General features: G+C 39.2%; 2 protein-coding genes across 3 annotated transcripts in view; both read right to left on the bottom strand.

Annotated features, from left to right (window-relative positions):
- Window positions 1–20,380, bottom strand: part of LOC139448188 (uridylate-specific endoribonuclease-like) — a 33,938-nt gene that overhangs the window by 12,873 nt on the left and 685 nt on the right. The window lies entirely within an intron of this gene.
- Window positions 3,621–14,036, bottom strand: LOC139448560 (sterile alpha motif domain-containing protein 3-like). Its single transcript, XM_071230129.1, has 6 exons — window positions 13,570–14,036; window positions 11,203–11,355; window positions 9,071–9,173; window positions 6,705–7,079; window positions 5,292–5,478; window positions 3,621–4,084 (listed from the first exon to the last, which is right to left on the bottom strand). The coding sequence occupies exons 1-6, from the start codon at window positions 14,034–14,036 to the stop codon at window positions 3,702–3,704; spliced, it is 1,668 nt and encodes a 555-aa protein (XP_071086230.1). The 3' UTR covers window positions 3,621–3,701.

Consider the following 20,380-nt stretch of genomic DNA (forward strand, 5'->3'; position numbering starts at 1 on the left):
ACATTTTTTATTACCATGGCCATTTTGACTGTTTGGATGTGACCGTTATGTTTTTTTTGTTTGGGCTACAAAACGAATGTTGGTTGTAGCCGTTTTGATTATACCATTCTGACACGAAGCCGTTTTATTCGCTCCCTTGATGAAGCATACATGCCCACTTATATTAATTACGTCTAGCCGCCATAACTGCATCTCTGTTCAAACGATTTTGAATTTGACTTCGCGCTTCACAGATTCCCACTCGGAATTCACTGACAGAAATAGTAAAGTTTGCTGAGTATGAGTAAATTGTCACGAAAACATGTAAGTGGACTTAATTGACCAGTCAGCATATTTTTTTACAAATTAGACTAGTAGATGACCCGTCGTAAATTAGTACAAATTACTAATCAGTTAGTAGAGATTACTATCCGTCCTTCAAAGACTTACTAGTTTAAGTCGTAGATTATTAGGACGATACACTAACTGTGCGATCTGATACGTTTCACGATACTTGCATGTGCTCTTATCTATGATGGGTAAGCCTTCTTTTTCATAAACAGGATGGACAAATACCTGGCACACTAACGATTTACAGTTGGCAGTGTCAAGTATGGTGCAATGGATGAAAAATGTTTACATTTACACTACTCATTTTTATTAGTAATAAGTGTTTGGTGTAACATTTATTAAATAATACATTTAAGGTAAGAATCTATACTTTTGAAAGTGAAAAATTGCAAAGCATCGGTGTATTGTCCCACTATTTTAAATTATATAACTTAATAAGTGCTATTTACTTATCATCTTCACATAATTTACAACCTGCAATAATATATATTTACATATCGTATAGTAAGTTTTACTATACTATCATGAAGGCAGTTGATATCGCCTGAACACAGTGGCAAATAAGTAAATAACAAATGACAAGCAATACAGGTCAAAGATAACATATAATGACTTTCCCTGAAATTTTAAGTTTAATTTCACAATACTACAAAAAGTAATTTACACATCATCATCAAAATATTATTTTTACAAAGCCAGTTCATACCAGTCAGACTCAATCCCCAAGGGATAGCTTTATCTACTTGTGGAAAAGTGAACAAGGTGTGTGTGTGTGTGTGTGTGTGTGTGTGTGTGTGTGTGTGTGTGTGTGTGTGTGTGTGTGTGTGTGTGTTGTTTAACTCCGCACTCAGCAGTATTCCAGCAATATGACGGCGGTCTGTGAATAATCAAATCTGGACCAGACAATCCAGTGATTTACATCATGAGCATCAATCCAAGCAATTGGGATCGATGACATGCATCAACCAATCTGTGAGCCTGACCACCCGATCCCGTTCCGACAAGCATAGTTGCCTCTTACGGTAAGCATTGGTTGGTGAAGACCTTTTCTACCCCGGATCTTCACGGCTCTGAACAAGGTGAAAAAATAAACACATTTACATGTATAGAATAATGTGAATGTCCAAACATTGACCTTGCTAATAGAAAACAAGAGTCATCAGAAGCTGACAAATCTTTGGCAACACCATTAAAATGCCTTTCATAAGACCTAACACATCCATGAATCATGTCAATGTTTGTTTTGTTTGTTTGTTGTTAAACACCACACTCCGCAATATTCCCCACCTATATGACAATGGTCTGTAAACAAATGAGTCTGAACCAGACAATCCAGTGATTGACATCATGAGCAGCGATCTACACAATTAAGATAAGATGACATGCATCAACCAAGTCACCGAACCTGACCACCTGATCACTTTAGACGCCTCTTACAACAAGCATGGGTAGCTGAGGACCATTTCTATCCCGGATTTTCCCGGATGCATCCTATCAATGACAGTTACCATTATGGACTAATAAAATGAAATTTCTAGTTTCGTGTTTGCAAAATGTTTAAAAATATAAACAAAAGTATCCAAAAATATGTAGGGTCACGATAATTCTTTATCATACATTTAGATATGATAATATATAAAATCAACTCTAACAAAATATATTCTTAAAAACTTGGAGACTGCAGTTTAAAGCGAAAGAATAACACACTGGTCAAGTAACAAAAATGGTGCATTGCGAAACAAACAGTCTCAATTGACGAGTTAAATGAGAAATTTACAGTTTATAATGAAACATTTTCAGCGTCAGTAATTAGTACTAGTTCTGTAGTCCTTGCAAAACTGCCCAATAATTGAGATATCATATATAAAGGACTAGTAGAAATTTGCCTTTCTTAAGGCCTAGGGTTTTGCTATATGTTATCATTGTAAGGACTTGTGGACTAAAAATGTTAGTTTCTACTGCTGATTTTCGAGAGAATAACAAACAACAAGAAGTAATATTAACTCCATAAATTACCATCTGCCATTATTTTGCCATGTCACTGTGGAACTAGTGTAAATAGGACGTCAATGTTTTGTGTAGGGGCTAGACACTTATGATAAAGGGAGACAGTTTAAGGGGAAGTAACTCTTGTATGACAATATATCCGTGTCATGTTCACAGCAGTGAAATATCAAGTGGTATGTTCACTGCAATGAAAATATAACTTTTCTCAAAATCAGAAAAGTCAGTCTTTCACACTGAAGTATATAATAAATAGAAGATATTTCATGTGTTGAGTGAAATATCATGTTTCCCCCATCTCGTGACAGGGGGGAAAAGGAGACATTTTCACGAGTGGCATAGCCAATAGTTCCCTCAAAGTGCTATATGCACTGCAGTGAAATATCAAGTGTTATGTTCACTGCAATTGAAAATATCACTTTTCTCAACCTCGAACAACTCAGTCTTTCACACTGAAGTATATAATAAAACCCATTTCTCCAAATTATTATACAAGTACATTGATAAGCGTAAGTGTTACTATGATCATGATTATACATATGATAATGTTTAATATAGCTTAATCAAGCCCTGCAAGATTAGCAAAATGCTGCAAAGACACCTGTGTTTATTCATATTTTAAGTCAACAGCAACAAAATAAGCTTGTTTTTCTTTGTGTATAAATATATCAGAAACTGGATGCCACGATCACTTACAAAAGGATCAGTATCCAGGAATTTATCTAGACTTGCTAAGAGGCTGATATTCGGTCCCGAGTGTGCAGCAAATGGTTGAAGTGTTCGCCATCACGTCAAAGACTCAGGGTCGATTCCCCACATGGATACAATGTGTAAAGTCCATTTGTGGTGTCCCCTGCCATGATATTGCTAGGATATTTCTTAAACGGATAAACGATACTACCAAACTCACTTTGTATAGTAATGATACAAAATGTACACTTTCAAGGACTTAACAGAAATGTTAAACCTGCAAACAGAAAACTACATAGATGAAAATACCTTATAGATACAGACTTCAGAAAAAACATCAAATAAACAAAATTATGTTCATAGGTCATGATTCAATGAAAAACATGTCAATGACTTACACCATCCATTTACTTTCAAAAGGTTCTGTCATCAATATGGGCAGTTGGGTAGCCTATTGGTTAAATCTTTCGCTCGTCACGCCAAAGACCCGGGTTCCATTCCTCAAGAGGGTACAATGTGTGAAGCCCATTTCTGGTGTTCCCTGCCATGATATGGCTGGAATATTGCTAAAAGCGGCGTAAAACCGAACACACTCACTCACTCACTCACTCACCCTGTCATCAATAAATATTATCAAAGCTGATATCGCATCATGAAGGATACACTCTGGTGTCTGTTTATTTGGAATTGTTTCTTTCTTTCTGGATTTGGGCAAGGACTGACACTATCCTCTTGTCAACTTGCTCATCATCTGCCAGTCTCAGTACAATTTTCTGAATAAAAAGGAAAGTTTTCTCACATTCTTTTGGATAAGCAAGATTGAAGGTGTAGATTGCCGCCATGAGACCTGCTACAGCCTGCATGAATGTGTCCCCTACAAACACGAGGTGGCCTTCTAGGTGGACTTGGAAGGCTCCACTGGAGGTAGTAGAGATTTTGTCCAATGCAATAAGCTGGATAGCCATCTCGCCATCAGGAGTGTCCTTGACCTTCACGACCTTCTCCATCTTCTCCTTGAAGAGGGTCCCTAGTCCCAACACCGCCGCACACTGACTTGAATCTGTTAAAACATACACAACAAGTCTTTAAACATTACTTACAGACAAACAACAATGCTTCTTAAATGAATAAAAATTTAAAAAAACAAAACAAAAAAAACAATGCTTCTTAAGTTCTAACATGTTCACAGACTTGGTTTTTAATAAACATCCTCGCCTACTGTGTTTTTGAGCCTGTAAGAAGTATTTTTCATTTCATGTCTAATAAAACAATTGCAAAACATTAAAATTAAGTCTTATCTTTGAGAACATTTATTTCTGTTAACAACTGAAGAGTCAAATGACCATATCTTGTCAATTTCATCGTGATAATGCCTCTCCAAGCGAGACGAGTCAATCAGGCGCTATCTCGTTACCGTCACATGATTTCGAGCCCTGCCATGACAGTCAAGTTAAAAATAGATGCACAACATGATCAGTCACATGACATGACAGACAGGAAATTTACAATCAGCAGCCAATACAGCATTTGTGCATACGATTATTCTGTTGCAAAATTATCGTCAGATCAAGTTTGATTAAAATGAGCATAAGTGCAATCTCATTAAAATCAGATCTTAGTTCTCGCTACCGCTAAACAAGGATCTGAGGGCATCCCATTATTTGACTGACCAATGGAAAGACCAATCAGAAGGCAGCTTTCTCGTGCTTTACGGCACTAATTTCAAATTGGCAAATTTTGACAAATTCTCGATTACAAATTTGAAACCTTAACAAAAGAACATTCTCGAATGGCTAATATATGGTCTAGATTGTATGGATTCAGTCGTTAAACCCGTAACCATCGTTCGGAATACCCCGTGTTAAAGTTTTCGAGGTTGTATGATTAGAAATCACATTCCGACTGTCACTTTCATGATCTGGTAAGCGACGCTCTGATTGGTTGGATGAAAGGTCGTTCTGACGTGACCCCTAATGGGATGTCTTCAGACCTTTGTTTAGCGGTAGCAAGAACTAAGGTCTGATTTTAATGAGATTGAGCATAAGTGAAAAAGGGAAGTTTTGAGGCATGTTTTCTTACTTATTCAATATCTTACCTCGTGCAGCTTAATGCGTAACATAACTTCAGTGACAAGTGCATTGAAGAGCTTTGAAGTGTCTACCTTGATTAGGTCATCACGCGCATGGTTACCATGGTTACATATTTTGTAGGGGCTTGAAAAGGGGTGAGGCTCGAAAACATGTTACATGGGGATATATATGTCTTACACTTTCGTTGGGAGTCAATTCTTAGAAGCAGCATTTCTTCGTAGAAGTCCCGCTGGAACCTGGGCATCTTCCTTCCCTTGGCGAGACGAGTGATGGAATCGTGGTACTTGCTGAAGCCATCCATCAACAGGTCGTCCATGTTCTGGCAAGCTGTGTTCGGCTCAAGTCGGCTGAACTCCGTCAGCAACTGTGACACAAGGTGTTGAATACTGTAAAACGCGAAATTAATGCGTCTCCAAAAGAATGCGACCGCTGGCCCCTAGCCAAAAATGCGACTCAATATGAATGCGACACCACCTACTCTCAAGCATCAGTGGATTTATATCTAAACAAAATGTCCTCTGTCAGGTTTACAGGAGAATCCTCACCTTAATCCAACCTTACATTAATCCAATCACACACCAAATAGCACCGCTTATTAGCGCTGAATAGAGTACTTCAACTTAAACAATACGTGCACGCTGGCTCGTGTCGGCCTTTGACGCAGTCCCTAAGAGCAAAGACACAGTGTTTGGTGGCGTCTGTCTGGACTTGCAGGTGTGATCAGTGATGACATGAGTGAGTAGAACGCTTGTCTTGACCCCAGCAGTGACAATTCACAGGATGTAATTAGTGTTTGAATGACATTGTTTATATACTTGTAACAAGTGCTGCTCAGTAAACAGTGATGTGGAATACATAGTTGCTTGTTTTCAGCGTATGTCTAAGTTGGTATTTCTGCTATCCAAAATGTCTTATTGTTGAAATAAATGCGATGTTTAATAATGCAAGCAAAGACCACTTGCATTTTTTGCATTTAATTCACGCTCGATTTACAGTATATGAATACTTGTTGTTTAGGCCGCCTCCTGGGTCTAGAGGTAGAGCGTCCGCCTGGAGAGCGGAAGGTTCGGGTTTCGATCCCCGGCCACGTCATACCAAAAGACTTTATAAGTTGGTACTTGTTGTTATCCTGCCTGCCGCTCGGCATTAAGGGGCTAAAACAAGGACTGGTCGGCTCGGAGTCAGTATACTGTGTCTGAGTGGGGTATTCATGTTAAACTGCGGCATGGTATCTCAGTGGGCTAGCACTATAAATCGGCATCAATTTGGACTAGTACAAGCAGCCACACACACAAACACGTGCATGCACGTTTCTATGAAAGTGAAATAATCTTCGACGAGACGTTAAAACCCATTTCACCTCATCTCACCTCACTTGCTGTTTAAGAGAGACAGGCAAAAGTTAAAGCTTGACAAACAATGACCATTCTTATTCTAGGCATGTAAAATAACCAAATGAAATTAATTTAGCTGCTGTCATACGGAATAATAAAATGATGCATGCAGGCACACAAACAAAGGGAATGAGGCAAGTTAGCCCAAACTGTAAAATCATTCTAGGAATAAAAACAATGTACTTAATGACCTCACCTGTTCTCTTTGATGTAACCATGGATACTTCAGCAGAAGGTCACCGACGCCAAGACCCTGTGTAATTACATTCCTCCGTCTTTCGGGAAAGGTGAGGTTCATCTTCAGGTATACTTTTGGCATACATGGAGCTGTCTTCTTGAACTCCCTCTGGAGCCAGTCGACGTGTGCTTCGATGGATTCACTATCCTCAGACGGAAGTGGAGGAGGCAGGAAATTGGCCAATCCCCAAGTGAGGTTGACTCTCTTGGAAGCAGGTTCCTCGGAAGGTTCTGATTTTCTTTTTCGTGTTCTTGCCTGAACTTCCGGCCGATCCCTGTCCCTCACCTTCCTCTCATTGCCCCATTTCTGTTTCAGCTTTTCTCTCCAGTACACCTGTACCGAACAAAAGGGGTAACAAGTCACGTTATAACACCATGGCAGAACAATGAGTGAGTGAGTGAGTGAGTGAGTGAGTGAGTGAGTTGTTTTTAATAGTATTCAAGGATTTATCTAGCATTCGATATGAAGAGTCCTTGTCAGCTAACTTGGGAAAAAAACATTTTTTTATTCGAATTTTGGATTATTTCAAATGTTAAATGTTCTTAGCACCATTTACTGTCGCTGCTATAACAGATTAGTTCTGCCATTTTAAACGTAAGTATCCACCTAATAATAATGGAAGTGGAAACAGCACAAGTGGATGCAGAAAACCAAGTGGAGAGAGATAATACAGAATATATTTTTTTAATTTGGTTGATAGGTTACCATGGTTACTTAAAGAATTACACAGTAATAGGAATTTTCAAGGAAAGCATGTAAAACCTCACAATTTTGTGTAAAGGTGTTAACGTCTTGACACATCCTGATATAAATCTAAGTGGATTGGCGTCATAACCCCATCATTTTTTAAACTCAGAAGTATTTTAACATAGCACTTTAACACTGCATTCAATGGAGTAACATGGTAATTTTGCATAAAAGGCTCTGCCTGTTTACTGGTCCTGTTGTCAGTGAAATACAATCCTTCTAAAACCTAAATGAACATGAATTGGGAAAACTTAAATTCCAATCAGGGAATGTTACTGACATTTGTTGCAAATTTGGGCCTGTATTAGGGCCTCTGATCACGTCGAGACCAAGACATGGTATTCCAGTTATATCACAGCGTGTCAGCTTAATGTGGGACGAAGGCCTGAAGGGGTGCAGGTCTCAGACATTTAACGCTTTGGTGAAACCCATGAGCACAGGTACGGTGCTGACAAACCTAGACACATAATCGGGGCGAACTGGGATTCGAAACCCACAATCATAGGTTTCTGACATGCCCAAGGGACGCAACTCTGCACAGCGAATTGCAGTGCCTCAGACGACTTGGCCACTGTGTCTCACCACCCCTGGCATAACGCATAACAATAACCAGTACAAAAACTACATGCATTTATGACAGTCTTTGTGCTATTCTAGTAATGGGACGATGCGCCGATGCATCAGTAGATCGCGATTTTTTACTTCTCGATATAAGTATCGATTACAATGGCACGCAATGTCAAAAATATTGATTCATACCTTTAAAGTTTGCTTTAATAACTGTTACACCAACCACCACTTAGTAGTGAAAAATAGTAGTGAAAACGTACATATTTTCACCCATTGTGCCATACTTGACACTGCCAACTGTAAATCGTCAGGGTGGCAGGCATTTGGTCATCCTGTCTGTATAAAAATGGCGTATCAGATCATGAGAAAAGTAACATGGTCTGTTTTGGATCACAGTTGGTATATCGTGCCAGCCCTCATCTTCCCGAGGCAAGTGAGTTAACTGACTATAAAAGTCCAGTTTCCACCCTTGCCGAACTAGGCTGGTATTATGGAGTTACATTTTGGCTGGACTAACGAGTCTATGCATAGTCCATTCAAAATCGAAATCCAGTTCGTACAGTGTCATGCAGATTTCGGATGACTGCAGGATTTGCAAAACATGTGCACCGCTAACTCGTTGTCAACAGATATTTTCTAAATCTTTTCATGTTTTTAATCAAGGTGCTCAAGTGATTTGATGCACTTCGCGATGTAAGACTCGTTTTATCACAATATAGATCTTGATTATCGATCAGATCGTCTTGACTGGGCGCCACCGTTTTGTTTGAAACAAATGCAAGTGACACGAGAGGTTGAATCTGATTGGTCAATAGGAGAGGCATAGAAAGGCATAACTGGTAATAGCCACTGGTGGCGCTACGATCGAGCCCAGGAATTCCAGCCTAGTTCGGCAAGGGTGGAAACTGGACTTTTAAAGTCAGTTAACTCTCTTGCCTCGGGAAGATGGCCAGCCCTATATTAAACACATCACTGCATCAACAAACACACGAACCAGGTCAACTTACCCTGACTAGGTGAAGGGGCATGTCTTCACCCTGCTTGGCCAGATACGGGAATGTGCTGAGGATGGTATCCACCAGCAAACTGTATCGTTCCACAGATGGGTACCTACAAATGGAGAGCTGATCAAATCATACAAGTCAAGTTAAAGTGAGCGAGTGAGTGAGTTGGGTTTAATGCCGCTTTTAACAGTATTCCAGTTATATCACGGCGTGTCAGCTTAATGTGGGAGGAAAGCCTGAAGTGATGCAGGTATGCATTTACCCCTTCGGTGAAACCCACGAGCACGGGTTTTGTGCTGACAGACCTAGAAACATAATTGGGGCGAACCGGGATTCGAACCCACAATCACAGGTTTCTGGTGTGCCCATATTATACATATACAACCATGATAACTTGCAAATATAATAATTTCTAAAACAAAACACTGCCGTAAAAGGTGACTATGCTTGTCGTAAAAGGCGACTAACTAGATCGGGTGGTCAGGCTCGCTAACTTGGTCGATGCATGTCATCGATACCAATTGCGTGGATCGATGCTCATGATATCAATCACTGGATTGTCTGGTCCAGACTCGATTATTTACAGACCGCCGTCATATAGCTGGAATATTGCTGAGTGCGGTGTTAAGCAACAAACCAACCAACCAATCACTTATTTGTCTATTGTTGTACCATCTTCCCCAGGCAAGGGAGTTAACTGACTTTAGAAGTCCAGTTTCCACCCTTTCTGAACCAGGCTGTAATTATGGCGTTACATTTTGGCTGCATTGATGAGACTATGCATAGTCCAATGAAAATCATGTAACAAAGTCGACATCCAGTAAGTTATCTTCTGTGCGGCCGATTTCCAACTGGGCATCAAGAGATATTTTCCAAATCTCACTTGATGCACTTTGTGAAGTGAGACCTGTTTTATCCCAACATAGATATTGAAATCGATCAGATCATCTTGACTGGACGCTACCATTTGTTTGAAGCAAATGCAAGTGGTATGAGGGGTGGAATCCAATTGGTCAATAGGAGGGACACAGTTCATAATAGCCACTGGTGGAACTACAATTAAGTCCAGAAATTCTAGTCTAGCTCTCAAGGGTGGAAACTGGACTTATACAGTCAGTTAACTCCCTTGCCTGGGGAAGATGGTATGTACTGATAACAAGGATTATAAGAAATATTAGCCGAGTGTGTTTCCACATCGTAAATATAACATTACTAGGAATACATACTTTATATTCCTAATGTATGGTATTTATATTCCTAATGTATGATATTTATATTCCAAATGTATATTTACAATTTGAAAACACACAAGGGTCATAATCTATTTTAAATAGGGCTGCAACAAATACATTATTAGGCGAATACCATTTGTATCATGAATATAGGGTAACGAATATGAATAATCATTCACAAATACAATAACAAGTCAGCAGTTGATGTATCATTTGTCATATTCAGAATGTTCAGTGAGGCAACAACAACATAAATTATTTGACATGGTTTGTTAATTTTTAATATATTATTAAATATATAATTCATTTATATACTGCATTGATCCAGGTACTAGTATCTGCACAAATGCAACAATGACCAGTGACCACAATACTGTCAAATTAAATAGTATAAGAGTGTTGCCTTATGAAGAAATCTATGCATAAAATATGTTCTTATGGGTATTTTTTTTATGTAAATGCATATGCTTGCATATTCATAAATATTCAATTCTAGTGGCCACAAATAACGAATTCAATTCATGAATGGATAAGGTTCGATTCACCAAATATGTGAGTGAATCGTAACAGCCCTAATTTTTAATATGTCTTTTTAAAAATAATCAAAGTATATCTTCATTCACTTCAGGAAACTTTAGAAATGGAACAGGAATACAAAGCCTGAGCAAACTGACCCATTTATTATAAAGTGCCAAACAGTTTTCGGCCATGTTTATTTACATCGGGAAACCTATCTATTGTGGAAAGTTTTGCAAAGGTTTTGCTGCAAATTAGCATCGCATCAATGTATATAGTTTTATGGAAAGTAGTTCCAACCAGATAATCTCATTTGCATATTTATCAGATTGGTTTATTGCATTGATACACTATCCATTATAAGATAAACTACATTATAATACTCACAGTCCCCCTTCGTACAATGAGGCATCCTTGTATAAGATGTCTTTGAGGAGGCTGATGTCCCGTTTTTCCAAAGGTTCCTGTGTTTCCAGCTTCTGCAGCAGAGACCTGGGGCAGGCTGCAGATGGGAAGACATAGGTCTTCGGCCATGGCTTTCTTCACAAAAAAGTAAGGTTACATATTAATTCAAGCAAAATTGGATGTTGGATAAAAAAGACAAAGGTAAATAAATGAGGATATTTCATCCAAAAATTCCTCACAATCATGTATTTCATGTCATCATATCATACATAATCTGTTACTAAAACCCCCTTACCATGCTTAAAGGTGACTATGCTTGTCCTAAAAGGCTACTATGCTTGTTGTAAAAGGCGACTTTATGGCATCGGGTGGTCAGGCTCGCTGACTTGGATGATGCATGTCATTGATCCCAATTGCGAGGATCGATGCTCATGATATAAATCACTGGATTGTCTGGTCCAGACTCGATTATTTACGCACTGCCGTCATGTAGCTGGAATATTGCTGAGTGCGGCGTTAAACAACAAACCAAACCAAAAAATACAGCATGTACATTCAGGCCTCAAAGTTGCGACTAAAATGGTCGTCAATTCGACCTAAATTTCAATTTGTCTACTGTCTAAAATTCAGAGGTAGCCAAATGACTACCGTGAAAAATATTTTGTGGCAACTAAATTCTATTGCTTCACATTTGAAGACACAAAATAGATACTAGCTGATTGTGGAAAACATGTCTGCTAATAATTGTACTTGCGTATAATTCCTCCTTAAGTCGACAATAAACAGAAATACATAAATATTAATGTAATTAGTATTTATTTTAGTTGTCAATGCTCATTGGATAAGCAAGGATATATCTCAATAATCTGGTAACATAAATTGCATCATTGTTCGAGTCACAAATAACAAAAATCAAGTAGTTTCCACTAATATACAATTTCAAGACAAGTAATATGACTTGTACATATTATAGTAGTTATTTGATAAAAGACAACTTCAGATTTTTGGCTACCGACAATATTGGCTTGACTTCTTGATTTTAATACTGGCTACCTAGAAAAAAATACTTGTAGCCATATGGCTACTTGGTAAATATTTAAACTTTTGAGGCCTGACATTTAAAAATGTAAACAAGATAAGAACTGTCTCATCTACACACAGATGTTTCGTTTCCAGCTATTTCACACTGCAATTCTTTGAATAATTAACAGGCATGAAATACTCCTATCACACCAATATGACATGTCTGGATAGTTGTGCGCAAGATAATAGCCCTCCGGAAACGAGCACTACCTCCATTTTCAGTCTAAGTCGTTGCAATGGAAACTAGAAAAAATAATTTTTTCCAAAACCCCAAACTATCAAAATGCACCAGTTTACTGCTTCACCTATCTATGTGCCAAGTTTGGTGCAGAAATATTGGAAGGTTTTCAAGATCTGCTCCGAAAAGGAGCACTACTGCCACGTTCAGGCTTAGTCAAAGTTGTTGCCATTGAAACTTGAATAATAAACCCCCAAACTATGAAAAGGCACCAGTTCACCACTAGGCCTGTTGATGTGCCAAGTTTGGTTAAGATATCTCTCATGTTTTTTGAGTTCTGCTCCAGAAACGAAATGTGACGGATATGTGGACAGAAGGCACCATCCCAATATCCCACCTTCATTTCGTGGCAATCTCATTAAAATCAGATCTTAGTTCTCGCTATCGCTAAACAAAGATCTGAGGACATCCCATTACGGGTCACGTCAGAATGACCTTTCATCTGACCAATCAAAGTGTCGCTTACCAGATCATGAAAGTGACAGTTTTCTGATCATGCAACCTCAAAAAAGTTAACATGGGGTATTCCGAATGACAGTTACGGCCCGTACGACTGATTCCATCAAAATTATCACCTATCTCTCGCTTCCGTGGGATAAACATTTGAACAGAGGAGGTGTTTCCACGTATGTGGGAAGAACTGCCATACAATCGCAACCATATATAAGACATTCCAGAATGTTTTTTTTTTAGTTTTAAAAATTTTAATCGAGAACTGTGTCAACATATTTTTCAAGCTTAGTCTGAAATGGAAGTCGCCATCTTGAAACGAGTGCCGTAAAGCTCGAGAAAGCTGCTTTTTAATTGGCTGATGTTGACTTCTTGTTCGGTCAAAGTTCGCGAAAGGTCGTTCTGACGTGAACCGTAATGGGATGTCCTCACATCTTTGTTAAGCGGCAGCAAGAACTTAGATCTGATTTTTATGAGATTGACTTCGTGGTGGGGGATAAAAATATGCATCAATACACTAACAAATCACCTGTGCCTTGTCAGAGTAACTACGCAGTATAGAGAAATTACAGGCTTACCTGTTGGGAAGTTCATGGGCAGACTCCAATCTGCCGTCATCAGCTGGTGTCATGCATCCTTGGCTGTTTGGAGGTGCTTCCTCACTGGTTCTCGGTGCATCCGTCTCCATCTTCACCTGCTGTACCTCAACCAGCATCCCAGAGGATGGCTGGACCTCATCTCTTGGGGGCTCTCTATGCTCTCGTTCTTGGTTAAGTGTGGTAACCATGGTAACGCCAGCCACTTCAGCATTTGGATTGGGAAAAACCCTCACTTTAATTACTCTGTCCTCTTGAAGATCCTCTATGGAAGATTCTTCCAAATCTACAAAGTCTTCTACATCCTTGTCCCAGTACTTAGCAGTGAAACTTGTTATTCTGAACTTAGCCCTGATATTTTCAGAAACTAAATTGAGGGTGAGAGCTCCACTGAAAACGACCTTCTTCGAGGAGTTATAATATTGAAGTAGCAGAAATCTCTTCTCCATGATGAGTAACGTTTGGAGCTGAAAAATAATATTAAAACATAAAGTAGTTTTAGTGTCACAAAACACCATGCATGTTTGTTTGTTTGTTGTTTAATGCCACTGTCAGCAATATTCCAACTAAATGATGGCGGTCTGTAAATAATAGAGTCTGGACCAGATAATCCAGTAATTGACATCATAAGCATCGATCCATGCAATTGGGAAACGATGACAAGCATCAACCAAGTCAGCAAGCCTGAACATCCGATCCCGCTAGTCGCCTTTTACGACAAGCAATAAGTTCAAGCATAGTCGCCTTTTATGGTTAGCATGGGCTGCTGAAGACCTATTCTACCCCAGATCCTCACGGGTCCAATGATCATGTGCACAGTAGTCATGACCCATAACTGCTCGATACGCCGTAGATACAATGACGATTATTGTGCGTCTTTCAGGATGCAGCATATTTTCTCTTTACGTCCATTTTTCTACATTTGAGCGTACTTGACACACATTAGTGTGTCGCATAATCCCTGAATAAAACACCTTGTAATTTGAAGACATCAGTGAAATCTCAAGGCGGAACGTCATTAAAGAATTACCTCCCTTCCGAGTTAACGTTCTTTTCGCACGTCAAATAAACCTCGACAAGCTCTAAACACCATGTAATCTGAGTGCAGAATTGAAATTTATGTACGCCTTGAAATCTGTTGCTGAGTCCGAACCCGGTCAACTGTGGTGGGAAGTCTCCATCTCTATGTTACGTTACTCTATATGTTTCATGAAGAGGCATGTACTGATACATGCTGTTTCTTCAGTATACCCTGTGCATGAAGATCATACTCAACAGATGTTACATTGCCAAAGTGATCCTTAATATACTTATTTATTTGGTGAGGTGAGGCGAAATTGGGTTTACCGTTGCGTCCAAGATTATTGCACTTGTTTTGTGATGTGGATGTACTTGCGTGTAGCTGTTTGTACTAGTCCAGACTTTATAGTGCTAGCCTACAGAGATACCATGCCACAGTTCAACATAAATACCCCACTCACAGAATACTGACTCCAAGCGGACCAGTCCTTGTTTTAGCCCCTTAATTTCGAGCACCAGACAGGGTAACAACAAGTACCATCTTTTAACGTCTTTTAGTACGACGCGACCGGGGATCGAACCTTGTGCCTTCGGCTCTCCGGGCGGACGGACGCTCTACCATTAGATCATGGAGGCCGTCTATTTTTTGGGTACTCAGTATCTAGAGCATTGCAAGCATCTTCAACTTGTGAAGGATGATTGAATATATGGTTGGCTCTACTCACTCGTCATCTGATCCATTTTCAACCAGAAATCATCTCATCTTCTTACTGAGTGAGTGAATACAGTTTTATGCCACTTTCAGCAATAATCCAGCAATATCATGATTTGGGACACCAGAGTGAGTGAGTGAGTATGGTTTTACGCCGCTTTTAGCAATATTCCAGCAATATCACGGCGGGGGACACCAGGAATGGGCTTCACATATTGTACCCATGTCGGGAATCGAACCCGGGTCTTCAGCGTGACAAGCAAACGCTTTAACCACTTGGCTACCCGACCGCCCCTTGGGACACCAGAAATGAGCTTCAAACATTTGCAACCCAGACCTTCAGAGTAATGAGTGAACGCTTTACCCCAAGGCTATTCCACCGCCACTGAGTTCCGCATCATGTTTACCAACCAGACATATCAATTTCTGCAAAACTTTTCATATAACCATGATAACATGGGTGGTTCTTTTGATTCCTCCGTTAAACTAGCCCCAGTGGTCAAGTGGTAGAGCTTCCGTACAGAGAGGGGAAGGTCCAGGGTTTGTTCCCCATCTTTTAACATACCAAAAGATGTTAAAAGATGGTACTTCTTGTTACCCTGTCTGGCGCTTGACAATAAGGGGCGAAAACAAGGACTGGTTGGCTCGGTATACTGTGTCTGAGTAGGGCATTCATGTTAAACTGAGGCATGGTATCTCAGTGTGCTAGCACTATAAAATTGGCATCAGTCCATATGAGTACAAGCAGACACACATACACACATACACGTCCCTATATTCTGTATTCAACATAATAAGTGCCCCGCTCTAATAAGCGCCCACGGCGATATTTGCTGATACATTGGCAAGTGAACAATCCCAATAAGCCCCCCTTCCGATTTATCAATGTACACAAGACTTATTTATTCGTGTATAATACGCACTCGTGTGTTATATGCACCCTTAATTATGGGCAATTAAATTCTGGAAAAATGTATCTGTCGTATATAAACAGTTCAGACTGTCAGCATAAACCACGAAATTTATCTTTCAACTCTGTTTTTTTCACCAAAGTAATAGTCTAATAAGAGCCACCTATTTCTAATTTTGAGAGCCCCCTGGGCGCTTATTACATCGAATACGGTAAGTGCAGAACGAGTTTCTTGCTCAATGCTTAGTGTTATGTTCACTTACTTCATTCACAGAACAAGAGAGCATACAATCTCAGTCTGGTACACAAGCTTATAGTGTAAAAGTAGTTATGGCAGGTGTCTGCTTTGAAAATGACACTCAACACATGGATACATATCTTATTCCAGTTGCTCAAGAAATTATTAACTATAACCGATGATCAGATAATGTGCTGTTACACAATATGGATCATTAAGCACCATTCCAAAATTACCATATTCGACGGAATAAGCGCCCAGGGCGCTCTCAAAATTAGAAAAAGGGGGCTCTTATTAGAATATTATTTTGATGAAAAATAAGGGAACATTGATTATTCGGAAGGGTGCCAATTGGGATTGTTCACTAGCCAATATATTAGCAATTATCGCCGTGGGCGCTTATTAGAGCGGGGCGCATATTACGTCGAATACGGTATGTTTAATTTGGCAGACAGCCCCTGGTAATCCAGTCTTGAAAAAATCTGATGTATCACTATCAGGTACATAGAAACTTGAATGATTGTTTGTTTTATAAAAGTATGTTCAGGTCACATTCACATGTGCCATTTCAATGCGTATGCACATACTATCACTTGTTTAGCTGAACCCATATATGTCACCTACATAATTTCCAGCATCAACATATTTTACCATGTCGTGTAACTGTTAAAATTGTAAACTCATTCTTATGTATGCTGTAAAATAATCATGTCATATTATGCTGTCCCATTGTTACATCCTAACAAATGAAATACATTATAATTCATTAATGTCTTATCCCAAAATACTACAATTAGCCAAACCAAATTGCTTTTGATAATTATTCAGAATGAATTTTGAGAATATGCATGAAAAATAATGATCATGAAAAAGAATTCCTCATACCCGGAACTGCAAATTATTTTAATGGAGCTGTCTCAAAGTAATAGAAATATATGCCCAGGTGTTTAATTGAGGAAATACGGTACAATAAATGGATAAGACTATGATTGTTCATGACTTGGAACCATGAAAAATAAGGTTTTTTTTCGGTGATTTCATTGAAGATAACATCTGGGAAAGAAAACAATAACAAGAAAATGTTCAATAAATTTTAATGTTTGGGTTGTCTTTTTTTTAATTTTCGAGAAAGAAGGAATTTTGTGCCTCTTGAAAAGGTCTATAAATAAGGACTGACGTGCATACACAATATCATTTACCTGATACCACATATGAAGTTATTTTACATGCTGAGACTGAAATATATATATCCTTCACTCATTATATCAAATGGGTCTATTTCTTATGCCGTGCTAGATTCATTATTTGTTTCGAAATGAACAAGTAATCGGCACCTCACTTAAACATTATTAGAGTTCTGGCACAGAACAATAATAGGACCTACTGTCCAGCTTGAATACTGTCCACAACAGCATTGTTTACCGTTAGATGCAACCCATGTTGTCCCACTTAGCTGTACTGTTTTGTTAGAGTTACCCGCCCTTGATTAACAAGAAGACATGTAAAATCACCAGGGTGCATTAAAAGAGCATTGCATACAAAGAACACGAAGAAATATCAAGGAAGAAAAAAGTTACAAGAAATGATATTGATGGTTCCATAAATTACTAATCTCCAGAGGTCTAAATGTGAAGTTTGAGAGCGTGAAACACGAGATATCTAATGGTAACAGTGCATATCGTTGAGGCTAAGAATAGCAACAACCAGTATGAAGACGAACATTTGTGATCAATATGAAATGTCTTACCTGGAGTTCGATAGATTGATTATTTCTCAGCAGCTCCTCTGTCTCCTCAAAATGCCGAGCGTGACACTGCCCAGGGCGGAAGTGAGCAATGTTATCAGGTCTTGGCACCGAAACTGAAATATGATAGCCTCGTCTACCATTCTCATCACCGCCGCCGCGGGCAATCGAGCCTAGACCTACCAGACACGAGAGTAGATTCGCTGTTTACTAACCCCCTGGCTCCTGTTACTAATTAAGTTAGAAGAAAGCACAAGGCTGTCTTTAGCAGTGAACATACCGCACTAACAACCCTGCCATGATATGTTACATGAATGGTAATCCCACGAAAACTGCAACACGATTCGCTTAAAAAAACACTAGCCTTCAAATATGTGACCAGCGGAGCGACCTGGTTTCGCAGTTGACCGCTGAACCCCGTTATAGCGCGCACGCGATAGCGTCTCGTTTTATTTTTCCTTTGTTTCCGGCGCTAGCCCGATTCTATTTCCGTGTATTAACGAGTGACCACGGGAACTAGAGAAGTTTTACTCTTGACGCGGTTTCATGAGAGAGAAATATTTATCATATAATGGGTAGGTTTCTCGGCAGGATAAAGCCAACGGATAAAAACGATATCCGTTGGGGTCATATGCGGATAGAGATGCAAATATCAAAGGTCAAGTAGGGACTACTTTCAATGTTTATAAACATACATGGCGCCGCACTTGTCATTCGGCGATCGAGTCATCCTGAATGTGGATAAACTACAGGGATAATTGCTATAATTATAAAAAAAACCAGTCTTATCTACTGAAAATCAGTGTCTATCTGCGACGTAACTAAGGCATTTTATAAGTTTTGGCAACTTTGGAGATATAAATTTTGAAACAATTTTGCGAGGGCACTAGGCCTAGTCAAGCGGGATCAGTAGCCATATCTGTGCTTGTAGACCTCTGCGGCTTGAAACCTTTTCCACAAATATAAATAGTTGGATTTAGGCGAAATATGTATGAATTGTTACCTCGTTTCGTTTTGGCGCTGTGTGTACATCTGACTGAACTTCTTAACGTTTTGACAGAACAGGCCGACTGTCAACAACGTCTGAACGTGGTCGTGACGTCTCATAGACTAGGGTTAGAGTAGCTTCCCTTTGACAAAGGGCAGTTACTCTAGCGGACAGACCGATGGATTGCCGCGAAAGGCAAGTAAAAACAATTGTTGTTTTGCGTATATGTTGCTTCGCCAATGTATAAGAAACAGATTTTACTTGGAACTATATTGGCTACTGTCATTGTCCGACTGACACATCACTTACCCTGTGACGTAATAAATATTAATGCGCGAATTCCAGGAAAACTCGCAATGTTTAGGTAATGTTTGTGAGTGAGGGGGAGCGATTTTCAAGAACAGAATTGAAGAATGACATTATATAAAAAGAGTTTATCACGCTTGTGTGTTTAGGGATGGTAAATATCCTGTATTAGGAATAAACACTATGTATTTAGCTCGCCAAGGCTCGCTAAATACAATGTTTATTCCTAATGCAGGATATTTACCATCACCAAACACACTCGCGTGATAACCTCTATTTATCCGAAAATGATAAAGAAAACTTACTCTAAAAATTGTTAGGTATTATTAAAACACACCCCATGCATATATATTTAAGCACCTTGCTTAAATACGTTGGAAAAGACACCCGGACAGTGTCACGTAACTAACTCCCGCCTGAACAAAATTCCAACAACACGATTCTGCACATTAATTTCTGACGTTACTTTCTCAAAATGTAATTCTAAAACCTCATTTAGCTCTTTTTCCGAAAATGCATAAACTGTATATAAATCGACCCATAGTTCATAGATATTTTCAAATTGATAAAAGCATATCTTTAAATTTTTTACAGAGAAATAATTATAAAAAAGCCGAGGTATGTATTGTGATGTGCTCAGTAACAAGATGTGCTCCTTCCCGAGGCAAGCGAGGTAACTGTTAACTCGGGAAGATGCAAGATGTGAAGAATCCATTAAATAATATCATCATAACCCCGGATACCCTTTCATTGCTCTATCATATATATCCATCGGGTACCGGGTACACACTCACTGCTGTTACAGTAATATAGGGTACGAATTCACTGCTGTGTCGACCCGTGAAGATCCGGGGTAGAATAGATCTTCAGCAACC

Source organism: Haliotis cracherodii, unplaced genomic scaffold (genome assembly GCF_022045235.1).
Source record: "Haliotis cracherodii isolate W230 unplaced genomic scaffold, xgHalCrac1.p SCAF_7, whole genome shotgun sequence".
Lineage (NCBI taxonomy): Eukaryota > Metazoa > Mollusca > Gastropoda > Lepetellida > Haliotidae > Haliotis > Haliotis cracherodii.

Coding starts and splice junctions, on each gene's coding strand:
- LOC139448560 (XM_071230129.1), bottom strand. CDS start 14,036: ATGGAGAAGAGATTTCTGCTACTTCAATATTATAACTCCTCGAAGAAG. Junction 7,080..9,070: donor TGCCCCTTCACCTAGTCAGG/GTAAGTTGACCT, acceptor TGTTCGGTACAG/GTGTACTGGAGAGAAAAGCT. Junction 5,479..6,704: donor GGTTACATCAAAGAGAACAG/GTGAGGTCATTA, acceptor CTTGTGTCACAG/TTGCTGACGGAGTTCAGCCG.